Raw genomic sequence first — 22,675 nt, 5'->3', positions numbered from 1 at the left:
CCCAGTAGTTTTTATTTTATGAGCATTTTTGTCTGTACCTACTCGATGACTTAAAGGAATGTAGCAAGTAACTTTGTTTCACTTCCCGGTAACCGATTGAGCTGAAATTTTATATATGTACGTAGGTATGTAAATTGGATAGCGATGAAACATTATCATGACATGGAGCTGATTTGATGATGGAATCGGAAGGTGGCTATTGAAATTATTATATGCAACTTTACAGAAATACGTTGAATCTCGCGTGGTAGGGATAAGAAAAAGATGGCGAGTAACGGAAAAATGTCGCGAGTAACGAAAAAATGTTACACTAAATTTTTTTCCAACCACGATAAAGAAGTTTCACTTCAAATATCTAGAAAGCAATAGATTTTATCTAACATTAAAGCGGATCCCCTGCGCAGAGCAAAGTGTCTATTAAAAATTCCGTTACTTATCACTTTGCAAAAAAACCCTGTCTGTTGCAGCGAGAAACAACACCTTCAATTTTGGCATTTACATATCATAATATTATGTAGTTGTACAGGCATGCCTTCAGGATGTATTCTGAATGAGACATCCATAGGGCGGTAGTCGCAAAACAAAAGGTGACGTCACTTGAAGAGCGGCGCGGCCATGTTCGCGGGCCTGCGTGTGCCCCACAGAACTGTGTGTGCCCGCGTGTGCCGGCGTGCCCGCAATCTGTACAATCATTGCTATGCCGCTGTGGGCGCGCACAGGGGCGCTGACGTCACGCCGCCACGCCCAACCCCGCCCGCTCGCCTCACCGCCAACAAACCATTTTACGTTCTATCACTAGAAAATAAAGTTTCTAATCGTGTATTGTTCTCCCTTGCAGTTCGCGATCTGGCGACGCTTTGTATCTTTGTCAGTGTTGCTGAATGCGAAGCGGTTATTGATAAACTTAACCGGTTTAGAAAAATGATACATAGTAATTGTTTTACAATAAAGTATTTTTCTAAATCAAAAAGCAAAGGCTGGGATTTGTTTCAGTAATTTTTCTATTGTGATGTTTCTCTCAAAAATAACATAATAAATTAAGTTAAAAGTTTTCCTTATTAAAATATATAGGTACCTATCTTTAAACCCGCATATACCTAGGTACCTAAGTCAGGATCTTTTTTTTAGATATCTACCTACAAGTAATATATCTATAATTACAATGATCATTTTGTCCATTACCATTTAGTATTTACTTATTTATTATCGAAAAGGAAACTGATGAAAATGATAACATTGATTGGAATCAGTTATAATAACATTCAATCGTTATTATTTATTACAATAACCTGAGCACAGTAGCTGAAGATTCAAACCCAGATAAGGGAAGGCCCATTGAGATTGTGAACGAGAAAAAAGATCAATGACATTGAGATACCTATACATATGGAGACGACACCGCCTACATCACTTATGTTCCGCTCACCATAAGCCATATGGCTTAACTGCATGCTCATGTTTTATTTGTTTTTTGTGAAACGCATCAAAATATGCCTTCGTGTGTGTTACGATATTGCACAAATAATACGGAAAAGTGCAAAGGAATAACTTTCATCGGTAAGTAGGTACCTAACTAGATAATAATTTTTAAAACTTAGTTAAAGCAAAAAAATGGCGCACAGATTTTGTTCGTGGTGTCTCCTCCATACGTAGTAATATTATCTCAATGATCAATGATTGTAACCACTAACCACTTGTAGGTGTATTTCATTACCTACTTTGAGATATAATGTTGAACCTAAGTCTATACCTACTTAGGTTCAACATTATATCTCAAAGTAGGTATTAGCTGTTAGGTATTAGCTATCTAAACACTTTTATTTATATAAGTTTAACTTAATTGAAATTCAAAATTAATTGATTCCTGTAAATTCTGTCTCTTAGATTTCTGTACCTCAATCTACAAAGAAGTAGGTAGGTAGGTGAAATTTATGTAAGTAGATACTATTTTATTCTGCACCAATATAATAGCTTCTTCCTTGTTAGTATACCTAATGAAACCTATTCACGATAATAGCATTATAATTAATTACCTGATCGTGATACCGTATTGGAAAGTTTATGAAAAATATTTACAACCTACAGGATAAAATAGATTTTAATTTACCCCTAACAGCCTTATAGTTTGCAGCTAAAGCGATTTCAATCGACTGGGATTCTGCAATCAAACTCAATATTCGTGGAGAGCTCTGACGAATGCTCGAACAAAAAAACTGAAGAGCGATACTTGAATGGTGTGAAACGGTCCTATTATGGCGCTCGAGCCGCGGGGGGCAGGCTTTGTGCCGGCCTCACCGATCGCTGACACACGACTATTATTTATTTCCGATTCGCCTTTGTTACTATAAAATACATCTCATCCTGTATCAGCCATAAATCAAACGACAAAACAAATAGTCGATTTGAATTTTCACAACCGAAAACGAGTCGAGACGTTGAATAAATCTGGAGGAGCCGCCAATTTGCGAGATTGACTACTGTTATGGAAATATCGCGGGAACGTCGAGCGACGCGCTGGGTGATCGCCAGCTACGTGCTTCGCTTACTTTGTTATCGCGAGTGTCTTATCTGTTTTTCCTATTCACATCACGTCACGGAAGAATAACAACTCTCATATGGATACTTCAAATTAACTAGAGTTTTTCGGATTTTAATCACAGCCAATTTCCGAGCGAGAAGATTTACTGAGTCTTTTCGTTCTTATAGCATTTAAACACCCAAATAACTCAAATAATTCGTGTCCCGTATTAATTTATTTTCTGTAAAATCCAATAAGCTATTCTCGCTATCAACCAATATTGTGTTTTGTTAAAACACACATGACGCACGGTCAGTAACATCGCCTATAAAGCCTGAGATTATTACGTGATCGAATTACAAATACAAATCAGTCGAAGCGCTCCAGCGGTCGCGGTCGACTCGAACCGAACTTAATCTCCCAAACACATTTATCATGTTCAGACGATAAAAATGCCATTGAGATGAGCCGCTTACAAAGGAGTACAAGCTTCATACCTGATCTCGGGCCGAAAGTCAATTATATTCAAATATAAATCGGATTTGCGAACGTAAGCCAACGACAATGGCGTAGGCGCCGCGCACCTTGACGCGGGACAATGACGGGTCGCGGCCGTCACGCAGTCGTCACGCCGCCGTCACGCCACCGTCACGCCGAAGGGCCCCCCGCCGCCCAGCCGCATTATTTGCCGATTTGCGGACCATCGACTCACTTTTATGCTAGATAATTTACTGCACTCTATCGAAAAACCTTATTTGTAATCTAAGCGAAAAACTATTAACAGCGCCCGAATTTATTGCTTCCAAATCCGACGAAATTAAAATGATCTAGTTTACACGATTTGCATATGGAGATGACGATTTTGCATATTAATTTCTATTGACATGCGGCGGCTTTTCGTAAAGATAAAAACCGGATTTTGTATTAATAAGGCGACGGGAGATACAGTTAGGTATGTATTTGCCGAGCCTGTCAGATTTATTACAGATTGGATTGAATTCTTAAGAGAGCAATAAATTCTAAATAAATTATTGGTGTAAATCTAAAGTGCCAGATGTTGTTCTAGATATAGCTCATAATATCTGTATTTTGAGTAAAATTAGTGCCGGTATTTATTGCCTATGGGTTGGGCTGACACGGCGCTCGCCAAGGTAAACGTTGCGACTTACAATACTTACCTTTTCAATTTATTTTAAGAAAGCGAAAGTAGAAATGACACCTTTAATGCTACTAACGCAAATAACGAATCCGTTTGATACTTTTGTACGCCACAATGCCAGCTAGCAACAGTCACTTGAAATTAATAGGGGATAATACTATAATTGAAAAAAATAATAGCACTTGAATGTAACAGTGGTAACAGTGTGTAATCCCGCCCCTCGAATCGGCGCACAACACGACATTCGGCACACCGCACTGCTCAACTGCATGCTCGTTTTGTGACTATTGGAACATTACAACCCCTGTTATTAATGTATTTAAACATAAGCCACTGGAGTCCTTTTTACCCTCTTACCTTCTTGCTATTATGAAAGATTAAATTCTTGAAAACGTTCGTCATTTTGTGCTCATAATACGGTCTAGTATCTAATCATCTCCACGTTTAATGAATTCTAAATGTAGGTACCTACCTAAATGATTTAAAATCTCGTAAACGATAGCACTCGGTAGCGAGACGCATATCAAACAAAACGTCAAACCGTGAAAAAGGTAAGTCATTAGCATAATTTCCAGAGAGGCAGAACAAACAGTCGTAAATGACGCGTTAAATACACTCAAACATCGTCATTATACGGGAGTAGCTCGCTCGCTCAGAAAAAGTGTCATAAAAACGGGGATCCATATCAGCTGAAGACGGACAAAGCCACCGGGCCACTATTCTCTCGGGTGAATGGGGCTCTTAAGAAATTTGTTACAAAGTTTGATAGGTGACAAGTAGCATTGTGTGCGAGGGGAGTCAACATATGTGCGGTGAGCCCAACTTTTATTGCGATGGATTTGTTTTGGGGTGCCGGAGCGTCGCTAAACGTCACTGGAGCTCCCCATTGTTTGTTATTGTGTCGCCGGCTGCAGCCGCCGTGGAAGCGGCCTGATGAAGTCCGCGGTGTCGTTCGGAAATATTTATGGAGTCGCCAATCGCCATAACATGCTGTTTCCGAATTTGTTTGTTGTTGCGAGCCAATAAACATCCTATTGTGTTGGCTTTTGTGGCAAAATGGGAAAGCAAATGATTTAATACCATGCGTAATATTAATAGAATTAAATATGTACCTAATGTCCTTTATTGCAAAAAAGAAGATTCACAAATATCATGCATAATGTGAAATATCCTCAAAATTATTTTCCTAGACCTAGATTGAATACCTAATCAAACCAATTATTATCAATTTCGTTCTCATTTCGTTGGAAATTTGTACGTAAACTTGGCATTGGCAAAGTCAATAAACTTTGCTTTCACGAGGATATCCGAAAATACTGAGATATCGCGCTCGAGTTGGTTGACCTGTCGTGAAACTTTATCAAAATATTTTCAAGGATACATAATAGGATAAATCTATGTATAACTATATCTATATTACAAACTAGCTGGCCCGGCGAACTTTGTACCGCCCAGTCAATGAATGTCGTGATACCTTTGGGCTTGTTACAAATTAGTCGTTTTCGGCAATAGATTATTTTTCTCTCGTTCTTTTAAGAATGACGAAAATGTTTTTCTGTTTTCGTATTGTTTCGTTGAACTACGTTCGTGAAACTACATTGCATATTTCGATCACACACATCGCTATATCAAATCTCTTATGCAGTTCTAACAAAAACGAACAGCAAATAATCAAATTTAAAATCATACAGCATTGGAAGCCGTAACGCAATTACGCTGCGTCCTGTTCGCTCGTGCGACTAAATTTTATTTGAGTTGCGTTGCAAATATTTAACTAAATTTATCCCGCGTTTGATTACCGCGCACCTAAGCTAGGGCGGGGTATTTATGCAACGGCTCTATTAGATTATAGACGCACCCTTCCCTCGTGCTAGGCTCGTACGACATGTGGCCGCGTATTGTTTAACCAATTCCCGCGTGTTATTCGCGATTTACGAATGTAATTGCATTTAGGCGCGGGATCTCTTATTGTGACGGAGGCGTAATGAGATGAGTGTCACTTTTGATGACGGACACGGAGACGGTTTGTTTTCATACGTGCTCACCGCGCCTGGGCCGGCTTTAAAATGTTGTCCTTTAGATTGAGACGTTTAGTCCTTTTGGAATTTAATTTGAGATACGCAGCATAAATATGAAAGCTGATGTTTCCAGCGTCATTGACTTCAGGTAATAAATAAAATGCGGTATCAATTTTGAAATTCAAGTGCATGTTGTTTAAGTAAGGTAAAGGTTAGAGAGTCTTTATTCGTCTACGATGTTAATTAAGTAGGAAGGAAAATTTTAGACTTTTATATTTTGATTAAAAAAGTTTGTTTAATGATAAAATTGCCTAATGCTGCCAAAATTTCATCTACCTCATTCACTATTTACCTTCCTTCACCTAGTTTCTTCTAACCCGCCCAGAGCCTTTCCAGAACTACCTAGGTATCTAGTTCCACAATCTAACATAAGGGTGGTTCCAGACGGAGCACCGCACGTGCTGCGCGTGCGGCGAGCCGATCGCGGACCGGTTCCTGCTGGAGGTGGGCGGCGGCGCGTGGCACACGGCCTGCCTGCGCTGCTGCGTGTGCGCCGTGCAGCTCGACCGTCACCCCTCCTGCTTCCTGCGCGACAGACAGGTCTACTGCAAGCAGGACTATGCCAAGTGAGTGCTCTACTTCCAAGATAAGAGATATCTTATCAAAACCTGTGACAATTTTCTTATTTGTCTTTAATTTTTGTTAGATAATTTATGTTTATGAGTTCTTGTGGAACTTCACCATTCAGTTTAGTCTACCAAGAGCCTACCTTATAAATACGTAATTAAAATTGTGACAATGTAGCGCCTCCATAACAAAACAAGGTTTTTTTCTTCAGACATCATCATTATTATGATTACTCTACATTTTATTAATTGGATCGTTGTCTGAATAAATGAATACTTATAACATGATTTAAAAATAATTATTGAAATAAGACGTTAGCACTCAGCGTTAGCATTATTTAATTATAATGAATAATTGCTTGATATTTGGAGCGACATTTATACGATATCAATCATTTCTGTAATTTTACAAAATGTCACCTCTACATATTATCGCCAAAACTGCATAAACATTCACGACTAGAAGTATAATATATCTACCTACTTATCTAGATAACATTTACAGAAATAATTTTAAGTGGAGCTTCCATCACATAGATATTAACATATTATTTGCATATAATATAAATATTAGGTAGGTACCTACACAAATGCCTTCATAGAACTTACTTGGAATATCCAGCTTGAAACATCTCCACTCAAACACCGCATTTGAATAAACGATTCCATTCTATTAAGCTTTGGCTCTCATTATCAGATATAAGTAGCACAGTAAGTGCAGTTAGGCCAGGCGTTGTGTCGTTGATTATCTGCAGTACCTACTCTGCAGTGCCTTATTATTGTGCAGTACAGTGTAGGTACTGTGCACACTTCCGTAGCAACGGGATTAGGCCCGATGTTATCTATTTGCTGAATTTGCGACTAATATTGCGATATCTTCTAAGTAGGTACAATACGTGGTCTTTATAGGGACAGATAAGTACGTTGACAAAACTAAACGAGTTGATTATTTTTCTAAAAAAACCTCAAAAATCAATGAAAAATGGACACAAAATACCAATAGTGTACCTATCTACGCAGCCTACCTACCTCCAAGAGCAATAATATTTAAAAAAACCTATGTTGATTTGATTGAAGCGCATAATAATTGTATACCTACCTGCTTCTACACATTAATACATTGGCAAAATCTTTTCTTAGTTATTACCGTTCCATATAATATACCATAACAAAAAAGAAAGTTTAATTGATATACTGTGATAATTCTCATGTCCTTATTTACGTTTCATTTGTTCGCAACGCGAAATACTCACGACAATTCCAATAAGCTTCCAAGAAAAACTGTACATATAGTAAACATCCATTCGTAACAATTAAAAGTTAAATTCCTCAAACATAGTCGAAGAATTCGTACATGAAACAGTCGGATCAGTCCCATTAATTCCTTCACAATACAGAGCCTGCGTCCAATTAACCTCACGTATTAGAAATGTTCGTAGTCATCGATTCCTCGAGTCATCCGTTACCCGGCCGAGTTGAGGAGGTACCGTCGCGCGAGGAGGGTGCTGGCGCGTGGGGACTCCGGCACTCGGCCGGGTTGCCGCTGGTATGCGTGGAGGCAGGCGACCCCTGACCCGCGCTGTGTGGCCATGATACTGCACTATCAGCGGTGTTCTTTATCAATTTCATCACAACGCAAATCTAACATGTCGAGGGATGGAGGCTTCGGCTCGTGTACGATCATTTTTTAAGAAAAAATATTCTATTAGTTCGAATATTATTGTCTTATCTATAATAAATACAATAAATACCAGCTGAAGCAAATTTCAATCACAATCAAATTTAAAATAACCAGAAAAAAATACATTACTACCTACTTCAAAACTTAAAACCAGTGTAATAACTTTATATTCAAACCGTTAGGTACTACCTATATTGAGCTAGGTAAATATTATTTTTTTAAATAAAACGTACTCTTCATACATTTATCATAATATTATGATGTCTGAACCGACCATTAATGTAGATTTTGCTAAACATAAACGCGCAGGTGCGATAGTAAATAATGAATTTTAATCAAGATCACGCACAACAGACCCAAAGAACTTGAACTTGATAAGCTGTTATTTATATATGTTTATTTATTTATGTGGTACATATATAGCTTGAATAGCGTATAACGTAAAGCTAACAGAAGTAACTGTAGATGAGAATTTTATTAATAACATAGAAATTATTATCATCAATGCGTTATACATTCCATACACTTAAAGTGAAATATAAAATGACAAATATGTATGTAAAATACTTAAATGAATCTGCAAAATGATTCATAATTTTTGTCATTAAAACCTATTACGAAATCTCATCTCAAGTAACACCTTCCTCATTTTATTGAATGTGTATAATTAATTTTATTTCCATCACCGATCATTACACACTTACAATTGCATTGAAACGTATAAATTATGATAAACTCGATGACAAAGTAGGTGTAAAGTGTGAGCCGAAATTAATTAGAGTTCACACGAGCTTTGACGCTTAAACAAATGGGCCGCGTTTCATGTAGCCACCATGTGGCCACTAGCCACACTGTAGTCTGTAGCATACGAACTTTAAAGCTTTATTCATTAATTTGTGAGTCGATAAAAATTGACATCGTTGCTGAGAAGATGGATTGTCGTAAGCCCATTCTCACTTATCATGTTATAAATAGTTTTAGTAGTAAGCGTCGATTACTAAATGGAACTGTTCAATAATATAAGCGGAGAGTGATTAATACCTTTTTTGCCAAACACAATATACGTTTAAAAATTAATTGCATTATTCAGTAATAACTTAAAGCCGTTATTATTAGAAGTGCTTTAACTGTAAATCAAACGCTGTATTTCTCGGAGTCGGTTGTAAATGTACAGTTGCTTCTAGACTAATTAAATTTAATTAAAATATTACATAATATTAGCAAACAACTCGTACTGATAATTATTTATGACTTATTTTAATAAACCGTCAGTGGAATATGCTTACGTCGTCAATTGTTAAGAGGTTTGTAGCGTATATAAATGAGAGTAGCTTATAAGATTGTCATTCTTCAGCTAGAGTCAATAAAACAACAATGTTAAATAATGAAACATTCAAGTGAAGCAACAATAAGTAGGTTTTCGATGCTAAATAGAAGGAAAAAGTTCAAAATCAAATAAATTTGTTATATTTCCAAATTTTAACATATTTTTATGGAAGTCACAGTATTCACGGTTTTCTTTTATAAACAGGATTAGATAAAGTAAAATAAAATAATATTCAATCTACTATTTAGATTATTATTATCTACATTGATAGATAGATAGATTGGATCTATATTTTAATTGTAAATATTTACAAAATTACTTTAAATCATTTCGAAACTGACACCATACCTTTTTACTTTAATTTCAGTCCGCAATGGTCAGCATTGATGGATATTTGCAAACAGACGTAAAAATAATAAGCCGTAACTTTAGCCCCTTAAAAATCACTCCCTCCTAGTTATATATAACTAGTAAGTGAAATCTGTTTGTTCATACAAATGCCTTAAAAATAAACGGCGAGTTGACAATGTGGTGCGTCGGAACTCGGAGCTCGTCGGAGCGCTCGCCTCGGGCGCGAGAAATAAATCTTGTCTGCTTGATTGCTTTCCCTCCCCACATTTTAATAGGTATCCATTCAGCGCTCACTGGACATGATTTAAGTTATTTGTTTTAGATAGCAGAGATTCATTGGAATATTATGCGCATTTGTTTTACCGAAACCAACATCGCCGCCAGCGCACCGACGGTTCTAACCTGATAGCTTTATATCCTCGCTTTAATTACTTTACACTATTGGCTATTGTTGTGGAGAATTTTAGTGGGTTCCAATATCTGGTTCCAATATATTTATATCTGTTTCTGTTTCAAATGTACTTTAGCGGTTGGTTAAAGCTTTAAATTTTCAGCAAACGACATACGACAAACGACATATCAAGCTGTTATTTATATTCTGTAAGCACTTGAATATTTGAACGTGATTTAGTTGAGCAAGTTCCGTTAAGTTACAAAATGTCGCTTACCCATGCTTTTACTTGACTCATGAAATGATTTTATAGATGTGCTAAGTATATAGGATAGATTTTCTTTTATAGGATAACTTGTATGATTTAAACATAAACATTTTGTTTTTTTTTTTTTAATAAAAATATATATTATCTACTATTGAAAATCATTTCATATTATGTTTATTAAGTTATGATCGATTCATCCATTCTACTATCCAAGTGAAGTATATCCCAATAAGACGGTTGGATCGGCATATCACGCATTGTTTAATATTCAGGGTGAATCGATTAAGTCGGGTTTATTTATTCGACTATAGATTAATTAAAGTCGGAGGACATGGTGCATTTACATAGAACACGGCGCGCGCATTTGCGGCGACGGTGTGGGCGAACATCGCGTGACACGGGACGGGGCTCCTGTGTCCCGTAATGAAAGCGTCAGTTTTACTGATGTTCCAATTATAATAAGCCCCGTTCTTGATAAATCGCCCTTGATCTCAAACCTAATCAACTCACGAGGTTTTTTGAACGCACTTTATCATTTTTTTTATCCATGCCGTGATGTAGTTACATTTTTAATGATCGGATTGGTTATTTTCATTGACATCTTCGTTTACCGGTTGTGCTTTATAAATACGGCAGTGCCGAATTCGAGATACCTTGGTGTAACTCTATTACTCTACTTAATCATATTTATCAACTTGAAGGCTCTTGTTAGTGTAGTAAAGAACAAAATCGATTTCCATAGTAAGAATCACACGAATGCTAAAGTAGTTATACGCCTGTGTACCTTATAATAGTTTAAGAATATCAGTGGTGAAAAACACAATAGTCGTTAATACGATACAATTCCCAAAGATACTGCGCTGGTGTCAGGAACATCCTGCTAAAACAAAAGGCCGGCTACCTGACAAAAAGGTGCGTTAAATAAACAATAAACATATGATACATCAACAATAGCAATTAAGGTGGTCGCCGGCGGCAACTTCGATTTACTGGCAATACCGCTCGTTGTGTTGCCAACATAAACATTATTTAACGGTGACGCGGTCGATTTTAACGATCCCTTACTATGGCAACATTCAGGATATGCAGTATTTTATTGTTAATTATATGGAATATTATTGCAGGTTTACATTGCTTTTAATTAATTTCAAAAACGGCTGTTGTAGTGTTAGTTATTTGAATTAGCCTGCTGTCTTCCTTCGTTAACCATTGTAATATGTGAGCTATTTTATCGGTGTCTTCCTTTTATAGCGACAATTATCTAATTATTGTAATTCTTAAAATAATTTATCTTTTAGTGGATAACAAAATTATATTATGTACTTACTTTTACGCGCTATTGTTGCAGTGTATAGAATACAAATTCTGCTATCACTTATTTAATTTAGTAACGAACACAAGCAAACCAAAAACATTATACTGACTAACGAGTCCAAATTGTTAAAACAAATATTCCAATTATAAAATAACACGTATTATATATTCTCTAAATACACATATAAACATTTACAACATAATATACCTATAACGTTTACAAAAAAACACAGCTACGGAAAACTACAAAGCGAATCGAACCGACTAATGGAATCTGACAGAGTATCAATATTCAATACGCAATTACGTGGTGTAAAAATAGTTTGAATATTGGACACTCGATGTCACCCGTCAAGCAGTGACACCTCGTGGTCGTGACCCGCTGATTGCAGCCGACGGCTCTCGCCACTCCGCCACTCCGCGGCGGCCGCTCTGCTGCGGCCGCTCAGAGCTGTGCTATTGCGTAGTTTTAAATTAATGTTAAACTATCTTCAACAATAAAAGAACGCAATCACAACATCAAGGAGTTGTTTTCAGGAAAATGGAAATTATATAGAGAGTACATAAAATGTTCTTTTAAAAAAAGACTACTAAAGGACTTATGTGAAACGTCAAACGATAGTCCTCTCTCATTCTGCAGCACACAGACATGCTGTAGTTAATTACCAAATAATTATTTTATCAAAAGTTTATATGTATTTCCATTTTTTATGATTTTTTAATTTCGTAAAGGAAATTATTAACAAATGATTTGTTTACTTATTTGAAAAGCAGTCTCTAAACTATATTAGGTACATATTATTAATTAATAGTGCAATGTGCCATTATTGTATTCTAAAGGGAGCGCGATAAACAAAGCTATGAACTAATAAATTACAACTTCGTGGCATTTTGTGTCATATTCGGTCGTGTTCTAATATCAGGGCCCTTGTTAGGGTACAAAATTATGTTTGTATTTCATTATAATATTTTAGCTATTGAAAAAAATGTTTTGTAAACAAGTTAATAGATTTACAAACACATCATTACTTATAAGTAAAGCCTTAATGATTAATGTACTTTTATAAATAATAGTTTAAATTAGAGTAATGGTAATTATTACAGAAATTAAATATGTAGCTAAAATACGACTATACGGAAAACATTGCTATAAAATTCTAATACTATTTCCAATGAGACCCTGATTCCTGATTCTATTTAATTTCTACCGGATAATAAATTTAAGCATATAACAGTTATCATCGAGTGTTTACTTTCATAATAGTAAAGTACGAAACACAACAACAACATGACGATATAACCAACTTATGGGATCACGGATGTGTGAAGATCAAATGTTATTCCTTATTCGGCGGTCAGCGAATGTACCGATGGTCTAGAAACTTATACAGGGTTTCTGAGTGCGATATACCATACAAAATTAAAAGTTATAAAATATATTAAATTTAAAATGTATCGATTAAAGGGACATGGGACTTATAAATAATGTAATAATGGAAGATAAAAACCCATGGAGGGTTGTCGGGTGAGAACCGCAGGACAGTTCTTTGGCATATTATGATAATATATACGTACGGTTACTTACATATTTTGTAAAATTAAATTGTAATACTGAAATGATTTAAAAGAGCAACTATGGAGTTTATTGCCGATTCTTCTCCATAGATACTGCTTTCCGAATCGGTGGTAAATGATAAAAATATGTATTGACGTTTCAAAAGTGCTTCTCGAAGAAGTCTAATTGAATAAATAAATGTTTGAGTTTGAGTTTGAGTTTTAAAGCTATGTATAACAAGAAGGCATCTTATGTATGCTAACTGCTATCTTCTTTACCTATAGGCGATAACCTAGTTTCACAAATATCACCGTCCACAGCCAACCCTTTCGGAGTCCAGGTGGTCCCGCCATTCCTCACATATCCATCCGATTGAAATATATCGTTCCACGTCGACTTATCACAATCAAAATAAATGACAAATGAAAAGTCCAGTGTTGCAAGTCACGGTTGGGTATTTTTTACCGGCATTGCCGTCATCGCTTTGTTGTGCCACACTCGAGCTGAGATTTTTCAATAACCGATCGGGACATAGATTCTTTTTTATGGGACTGATTCTCACGCACCTGTTGCCTTTGAGCCGCACGTACTCTGCCCTCGTGTGACTCACGGTATTCTAAAAGCATATTGGAATGTTGTATTTTTTAAATATAAATAAAATTTTAGACAAAAAAATCTTTGTAAAATATATTTTTGTTTGATACGTCATACGAGATAAGATTTTTACAGTCTGAACGGTGTGTTGACCATGGAATAAGCCCAAAATTAAACAGGGGAGAATTTTTGTAAGAAGACGGCTCGATAATAAAATATAATTAAAAATATAAAAAGTCTAAGTATTAAAAGAAAATTGATTGAGTTTTTTAATAAAATAAAGTATAATACCGTCCTGTCTAAAGCTTATAAACCGACTGTCGTCTCACACTGAGCGAGCGACGCGGACGTTATCGTTCAACAAATACAAAGGTTATTCGGATCGACGCGTAAAAAAGAGGCAGTTACGGCGTTTATATCATTTATTTATAGAGTTCAGAACGTTTAGACAGCCACGCAAATATCTGTTACATTAACGAGCAGGATGTATGAGGATTCACACGTTATTGTGTTGTAGAGCTCGCGCGAGAGAATAACAACGTAAACAAAGTCATAATTATTTTCTAATAATTGCTACACACATCTACGAGCTGTGATTGCACTTTTTGCGTCCGTCCGTTGCAACTTGCAGTGCGCATCGCGATAGCGCATGCGATCGCTTCGCCTACACGCATTCTCATGTTATACTTATACTTCTTGATCAAAACAATAGATACCTATACAGCTTTTCGAAAAACTGGTACGGTCAGCAAATAAAGTGAAACTCAAAAATATATTTTTATGATTTCGGTACGCAACATGCATAAAGTATTGGCTCAAAAGTTACGTTGGTGTTTTATTCGTTTGTTAAAACAAACCTGCTTTTGCATGCATATTATGTCATGAAATAATCATAATCAATAATCATAATCATAATCATTTATTCACCATAAAATACAAAATTAAATACATAGTATCATTAATTCATAGAATTTCATAGAAATATATCAATATTCAAACATAATGTACCTCTTGGTACAGCTCTAGTTCTCTCAAAATTAAAAAATACATTTATTCAGCAGGACAATGACATTATATCCTACTTTTTCATTTTATCACCCATAATCTCTATTAAACAATGTTATCTTAAAAATCACACAATCTCCATTAGAAGTGGCCAGTGGGGCAGCTCTAGACCACCAGTAGCCACGTCTAAGCGACGTCTTCATTACGGCAGAGTGTAAAAACTTGTTAATCTGTCACTGTGTTAATTACTATGCGAGACCTTTAATTGATATTGCCGGCGACAAAATGTTAATAAGCATGATAACGGTAGCTCGGAGCGTCCGCCAACACTTTTTGAAATGCAAATGTACTCGTGAAACATCGTTATGGATAACGCCGATAATGTATGGCCAATTAATAAACGGGCTCCACGCGATTTGCGGCTCCCATCCTACTAGGACTCGTCGTCTATCTCCTTGTGGATTATACCCATCCGTTTTGTGTTCGCCTAGATACTCTATGGATTTGAGGACATTAATTCATCCCCTTTTATCAGTAGGTATTTTAAATAGGTTTTTTAGAAATTGTGGGATGAGCTGTTAATATTGAGACTCAAAAGACTAATTAAAATTATCCTTATAAGTATATTAATTGTACATATCGTTAAATGTAATATTTAATTCATTTGTTTGAACAGCAAGAAAAAAATACCAATTAGATAAAATACCATTTATTTTTAGCATTTACATAATATTCTTGTCGTAGATAATTTAATGAGATAAGTGAATATATTTTATTATCGTAACGATAATTCGATATGTTTATTTTAATTCCTTTATCAGAGTTACATAAACAAGAAGATGCAAAAAATAAACGTTTACCTAATCGGAATGCAATTTAGGCACACGAATCTTCAAGTCCAAGTAACATTACATTACTTTGTACCATAAAACACAACAGCATAAAAACGCTGAATTTGATATGAAGAAATGTTTGAAAACAAGTAATAATCGTTGAGTCATAACAAAAATAACAATTATTATGTCACGGTATGGTGTAGATATCGAGCGCAGTGCACGCCGCTACGGTTTTTTCGAATTAATTCTTAAGATTAGGCATAAATTGCATCAAGCAAGGCTGGTAAGGCTGAGTTATTTACGTTTGTTCTTGTGTGTGTTGCTGTGTTTTGTTTGTATAAAAGCGGAGACGATAAAAATAAGTCGTTCATATCGGGCCGATAGCGGGCGGCTTCTGAGAGCAAAAAGTTTCGGAACGGCCGATATGATACCGTCGTAATGGAGTGTTGCACGCGTTTATTTAATTAATTAAATATTAAGCTTCGCGAAATGGTAATGAGGCGATAACAAGTGTGGAGCGACTGCCGCGTCACGAGACGCGCTCTCGGAGTGCACTCTGCAGGCTGCTCTCACCGGCCTGCTCTGAGTGCGGAGATCTGCATGCGAGGGTTCCATTCGGTTGTCAAATATTTCTTAATGAAATGTTTGGCATCGTAGGTCCCTTAATGTCCCTTATCCGCGTCGTGTTTGTTTCAGTTTGATTCATCAAATGCAGAGAATCAAAAATATATCGTTTTAAATTTCGTTTGAGAAAAATATACCTACTATAGGATATAAAGTTTTCAAATAAACTATATATATAATATTCTACATCCGTATTGTGTTGAAACCGGTGGTAATTTAGTTTAAGTATTGATGAAATAGTTTCGTTTTCTAAATAGCAAAAATATGTAGAGCGTATTTCCACGAAAAAGCAACATTACAAAGTATTACTTCATACAATATTTAACAATTTTAAATATTTTCCTTCTACAGCTGCAGAGATATTGACATTGTTATAAAACTTTGCATTAAAAGACTAATTTAATTAGGGTTAATGTAATGTAACCCTTTAAACTGAAACAAACTACACAATATGGGAATTCAATTTCAATTTTATAGTGCGGCAAGTAACATTTAAAACAGATATTTTCCCTCTAACGGTCATCTCGGAAAAAGTAGAAGATGAAATCAGTGGTTTACTAATAAAAGATTGAAATACAAAAATAGCAATTTATATTGAATAGCTTTCAAAGGAAGCGCGGCAAGGTCGCTAGCGTTTGGCAGACGGCGAGTTCTAATATAGATTCAAGGAATTAATTGTAAAATAAAAACGTTTAGCATGTCAATATAGAGATAAATACGTGTAATTAAATAGTTCCGGCGGGATCCTTTGCAGGAGCTATAAATATTAATGTCGTTTATTTATAGGTCGGACGGCAGAACAATGTCATTAATCAGTAGAAACACTACACCTTGTGGCGCAATACGCATACGCATGTAATAGTAGCACCTTATTACATTTTATTAGCACTATAGTTTAGTGTTTCGCCCTTTACAGCCTTAGGTTTGGACATTGATTCGAACCTCGATAACTTTTTGCTGCAAGTGTTGAACTTTTTACGCTGTTAAATAGCAACGACCGTGTTTTGATATGCTGTGTACTGTGTACGTTACTATTTTACTGCCGGGTAATGGGTTCTTGTTCTTGTGTTACTTGTAATCGTAAATTTACAATGAACTGGATATAATTATTAGATATAATGTTTTTATTCCATTCACAAGTCGTGCCATGTCGTGCGCTCTCGTTTGCTTCGCCTGTTTCGTGTGATTGTCATCCGACAATTATACAAATATATTGTTTGTGTGTAAAGTATACTCGTATTCTAGGAAAAATAATTATAATAACGAACACAATTAATGACATGTTTATTTATTAATCGAAAGATCTCTTCTAACCACCGGCCGCGACGTAAGTGCGACCTTAATCATGAAGGGTGTCAATTAGCATTGTTTTTTCCACGCACCATTAAACTTTACTTTTCCTTATTTTATATTACGATAAAACAGACACAAATGCAATTATTTTATTTTCAACAAATGTCATTGAAAGCACCCTGGAACGGGTTTGATAGCGTCGCATTGTTGATAGTGTCTGCTCTGGATAAACTAGGCGCGATATTATAGGTACGTTTTACTATGTGCAACAAAGGTGCGAACGTTATATAATAGTGTTGAGTTTTATGTACGACGACATTAAATTGAATAGTAATTTCTTGAAAAAATGTATATTATACTATAATAATGAGACTAATATAATAAAGATCGCAAATTGTAAATAACATTACCATACCACTCCATATTCTACTAAAAATATACCATGAAGAGGCACTGTATTTATGCAAACATAATATTTCTATATCGTTAATAATCATATTATTATTAATTTATTAATTATATTATTCATACGCGATACGTGTACGAGTGGATACAACATGATAATGAAATAAACATCCCTTGAAATAAATTAAAACTTGCATGTAATTTATCGGGCCGGCTACATTATTAGATCAGATGCATCGATTCGCTGCTATCATTATGGGACGATTGCATTTGTGCCATGTATTGACATTAACCGCGTCCACGGTACGCAATAGTGGCAATACTTTAGAAAAATTAATTAAAATAATTTAGATACCCGTTAGAGCTTATTTATTTCCGACATATAATGTCAGTGGAGGCTCACCTGCGGAGGGTCACGCGAGCTCAGAGCGCTCTCGTTAAACCTTACAATAATTATAGAAACGTAGTTCTGTCCGTGTGGTGACACAGGCCTGCCGCCGCGGCCCACAGCCCGCCGACCGCCGCCCGCCGCCCGCCGACCCTCAGAGCGGCACACTTGAATAAACAAGCTGCGACAAACTTATATTACGCAAATTGTCTTTTTTATCGAAATTATTTACTATATTATGTAGAGCAACATAAACCAAAAAGATACGAGATTAAATTGAAATTACAACTCACATTGTAACGTAATTTATTGTATATCGTTTGTAAATTTGTTTTTAAAAGTAATATATGTAGTTATTATACCTTTTTTAGGAGACATTAAGTATAGCTTTACGGTTGATAATACATGAAAGAATGAAACCCGAAGTCCAGTACCACCATAAGTACCACGGTCGATAGAACTCGAAGATTGGTGGGATATTTTTGAGATGTAATTTGATTAATTAATGTACTAATTTAGATTTAACATAAGAAATGATATTCTTAACTTATTCATCTTGTCCTATAAAATTTCTACACGTAGGTACCTAATCAATATTAATTATGGTCTAAGTTCCATTGAATGGGATGGATTTACACTAAAGTGTTATATTGCTATGCGAATTGATATCTGGAGCAAAATACATGATGCTCATAATATTGTGCTTTGCGATTGATTATTTTATTCATAAGATTGATATAAGTCTCCGACCACAATCATTTCATTTATATACGTCTATAACATGTGATGTAACCAAGAAGCTTATATCTAATGATGTAACTTGCAGTTGTAGTCAGACAAAATAGTCGGACATTTTGCAGGACGTCAAAACATTGTGAGCGGCACTGATGGACACAATAGCAATCCAGCTCTGATGCGCGTCATATTGTCTAGCTTTACATAACAGATCTGTTTTGGTACGCAATTGTGTTGCAAAACAGTCTCAATTGGGCTCGGGCAGACATACGAGTATCACCTGCCTGGATTGCATGATCGCTTGCAGTTACCCAAATGTAATTATTAAATGCAATCATCTCTCGAAACGATGATCGCTGGGTGCACCATTAATCATCGGCGTGCGTGATATTTCAGTATTAATCGCTGCGTATGAACAGGATCGTCAAAGGCTGTTTGTTGCAGGAGTTTCGGCGCGAAGTGCTCGAAGTGCTGCCGAGGCATCTCGTCGTCGGACTGGGTGCGCAAGGCGCGCGAGCAGGTGTACCACCTGGCGTGCTTCGCGTGCGACGCGTGCGGCCGCCAGCTGTCCACGGGCGAGCAGTTCGCGCTGCACGAGGACCGCGTGCTCTGCAAGCCGCACTACTTGGAGACGCTCGACGGTGGCTCCATTTCTTCAGATGGTAAGAGTCCACTTCAACGTCATCTTCATAGTTAATAAATATGTGATTCAGTTGAAAACGGTATTCCTCCTAGTTGTTTTCTGATTCAAATAAATTTGTATAGGTATGCTCGATAGTAGAGATTAATATTTCTAGCTTGATATATCTTATTTAATTACGCGACTAATATAAATGAATAAATGATATAAAATTAAATTTAGGTGTATTATGTTGTAAAATCTCGATTACAGATGGGTGCGACTCGGAGGGTTATCACAAGAGCAAGGCGAAACGGGTCCGCACGACGTTCACAGAGGAGCAGCTGCAGGTGCTGCAGGCGAACTTCCAGCTGGACTCGAACCCCGACGGGCAGGACCTGGAGCGCATCGCCCAGGTCACCGGCCTCAGCAAGAGGGTCACGCAAGTCTGGTTCCAGAACAGCCGGGCGCGGCAAAAGAAACACCAGCACACCGGGAAAGGGAAACAGAATCAAGGTCAGTGGAACACGTTTATCTGCTGCACCTGCAAATGATGTAACTGCACTGCGATGTTCCTATAGCGATGTCATGTGTAATTTGTCAGTGAACTGGTTGTGTTGTCCGCAGTGATGTCGCGGGAGAGCGACCCGGTGGGGTTTGGCCGGCCCATCAACCTCCACCTCACGTACTCTTTCCAGAACAAACCTCCTTTTGTGCCGATAGGTGAGTTCTCTAATATTGCTTTACAAAGACATTTACACATTTTGTTACATTCCCCAGCCATGTAGAATCTGTGTAATTTTATTCTAGAGGTCAGTTCTATGTCAGTTTTGTTAAAACCCAATTTGTACTTGTCTGAAATAAATGAACGTTTCATATTATGTTTTAAAATAATAAATCAAACAGTTTAAAGGTAGAATTAAAAAATCAGCAAAGTGAAAGTCTGGCCCTAACCATTTTGATTACCCAGAACAAGCTACTTACGGGCTACACGCGGACAACAATTATGAGAATTGCGTTTTAATTACCATTTATAATCCAGTTATTTTTATATTACAAACAGATAATTCCATTTCAGTAAATTATAAAGATAAAAATGTATTTTTCATTTTATATAAAATTAAAAAAAAACTCCTTTGTTTTGTCACATACCTAAATGATCAGTTTCTCATTTCAGATGGAACTTCGTTCACGGATTCTTCTATGGATGAGTTGTCAGAAGACTCTTCCATCCACTGCATGCAGAGTGAAGCATAGGCCAGCTCCCCGTCCCCACGCAACTCCCAGCTTGTAGCACCCCTCAGACCCAGCTTTATGTAGACTTCAATTCTCATGAAGATACACTGTTACGACACAAAACCCTTTCTATTTGTAAGGGTATGTATTCATTACCTATTTAACTGTTTTGTCGCTGTTTGACTCCGAGAAGCTTTATCAAACGATAGAGACGAAACACCGATTAAATAATTTTACATGTAAGGTTCAAATATAATCCAATTAAATCACTTTATGAACAGTCGGATAACGGAACATTTTATTAAATAAGTAGAATTGTAAAAATAATATAGACCCCTATTTAGTTTTATATTCAATATTATTGTAAAAAGGTTTATTTATTTATTTATTATAAGTAACTGTGATACGTTCCTTCGAATATATTTTACGTCTAATTTATAAATACTTACTCGCCAAGTTACAGTACATTGCGTGTTATAATTAAACAAGTAACATTAATAAATAATCATGGGTTGTCCGTACAATATATTACTCAGAAAATTGTTTTTAGATCGGTTGTGAAACACGATTTTAATATTTCAATAATTTAATGCTTCGCTTTTGCATTTAATTACACTTAACTGCAGTAATACGACTTACGGAAAGGTTACTTCGGGAAAATGTATTTTACGGACAACCGTTTAAATATGATAACAATAAATAGTGCCAAATTACGAGTAGATTAACATCGTTTGAATGTAATTAAATAATACCTATATATAAAGATGTAGTTTCTATATAAGTTAAAAATCGAGTATATTACGTAACGCTTCGCTTGTATTGAGTAAACATATTGCAATGTACATAAATATATATATCTTTAAAATTTAAATTACTAACACATAGTAAAATAACTTTTACCGCAATTTGGACTTGAATATCGCAATTCATAATTACATTGATGTAATTACTAAGTAATATCCGTTTAAATAACGCAAGGCTGTCAAACTTCGTTTTTATAAAACAATAAAGAGCCGATTTATAAAGAAGAAAAGGATGCAATAATAATAATTGTTAATGATATTTGAATATTGTTAAACAATTTATAAAGTTAAATATTACGTTTATAGATACAGTTCTACACACGTGTATTTAAAGTCATTGGCTTTTTATCGAATTCTAAGTATATATTCCCATAAAAGAATGATTTCATTCAATTAAAACCGCACTTCACAAATTTCACTTTATGGCTTATGCATTAATGCTTTCTTATAGTATGTACCACGACAGGTTTAATATAAAGGTTCATAGTCAGGTTAATTTATATGATAAATAGTTTTTTTTAATATAATTATAAATTAATGTCAATTACTTGGCTTATATCTCGCTAATATATTTGTTCAGTATTGTAAATAATCTAAATGTTAGTTAATATAATATATTAATGATGAATTATTGTAAATTCAACTCTACTTAAGACTTAGACCCGTCATCTTGTCATTTTGGTAAATTAGTAGCTAATAAGTACTAGGTACTTACTTAGTTTATTCTGTACAAATTATTAATTATACTATGTTGGTTATACTCTTGTTTTATTTCATCAACTTTGAAGTGATAAGCTTTAAAGTTGTGTGTGTGTGTAAGTGTGGGTGTGTTTTCATGTAGGAGAAGAAAATTTGTTGTAATTGAAAGTATTGATTGTGATGATATCTCTACTTTCCCAGTAAGACTAGACAACAGTCTAGAATCACAC

The 22,675-nt window shown here is 35.8% G+C and overlaps 1 protein-coding gene across 1 annotated transcript in view; it reads left to right on the top strand.

Moving 5' to 3' along the window:
- Nucleotides 1–22,085, top strand: part of LOC123705232 (LIM/homeobox protein Awh) — a 38,628-nt gene extending 16,543 nt beyond the window's left edge. Inside the window, exons 2-6 of the mRNA XM_045653929.1 lie at nt 6,140–6,321; nt 19,533–19,750; nt 19,981–20,223; nt 20,335–20,430; nt 20,885–22,085. Coding sequence (XP_045509885.1) covers nt 6,140–6,321; nt 19,533–19,750; nt 19,981–20,223; nt 20,335–20,430; nt 20,885–20,964 — 819 coding nt within the window. The 3' untranslated portion in view covers nt 20,965–22,085. The remainder of the gene's footprint in view (nt 1–6,139; nt 6,322–19,532; nt 19,751–19,980; nt 20,224–20,334; nt 20,431–20,884) is intronic.
- Nucleotides 22,086–22,675: the final 590 nt, after the last annotated feature.

The sequence above is a fragment of the Colias croceus genome, chromosome Z (assembly GCF_905220415.1).
Source record: "Colias croceus chromosome Z, ilColCroc2.1".
NCBI classification, from domain to species: Eukaryota; Metazoa; Arthropoda; class Insecta; order Lepidoptera; family Pieridae; genus Colias; species Colias croceus.
This window is presented reverse-complemented; position numbering and strand designations above follow the sequence as displayed.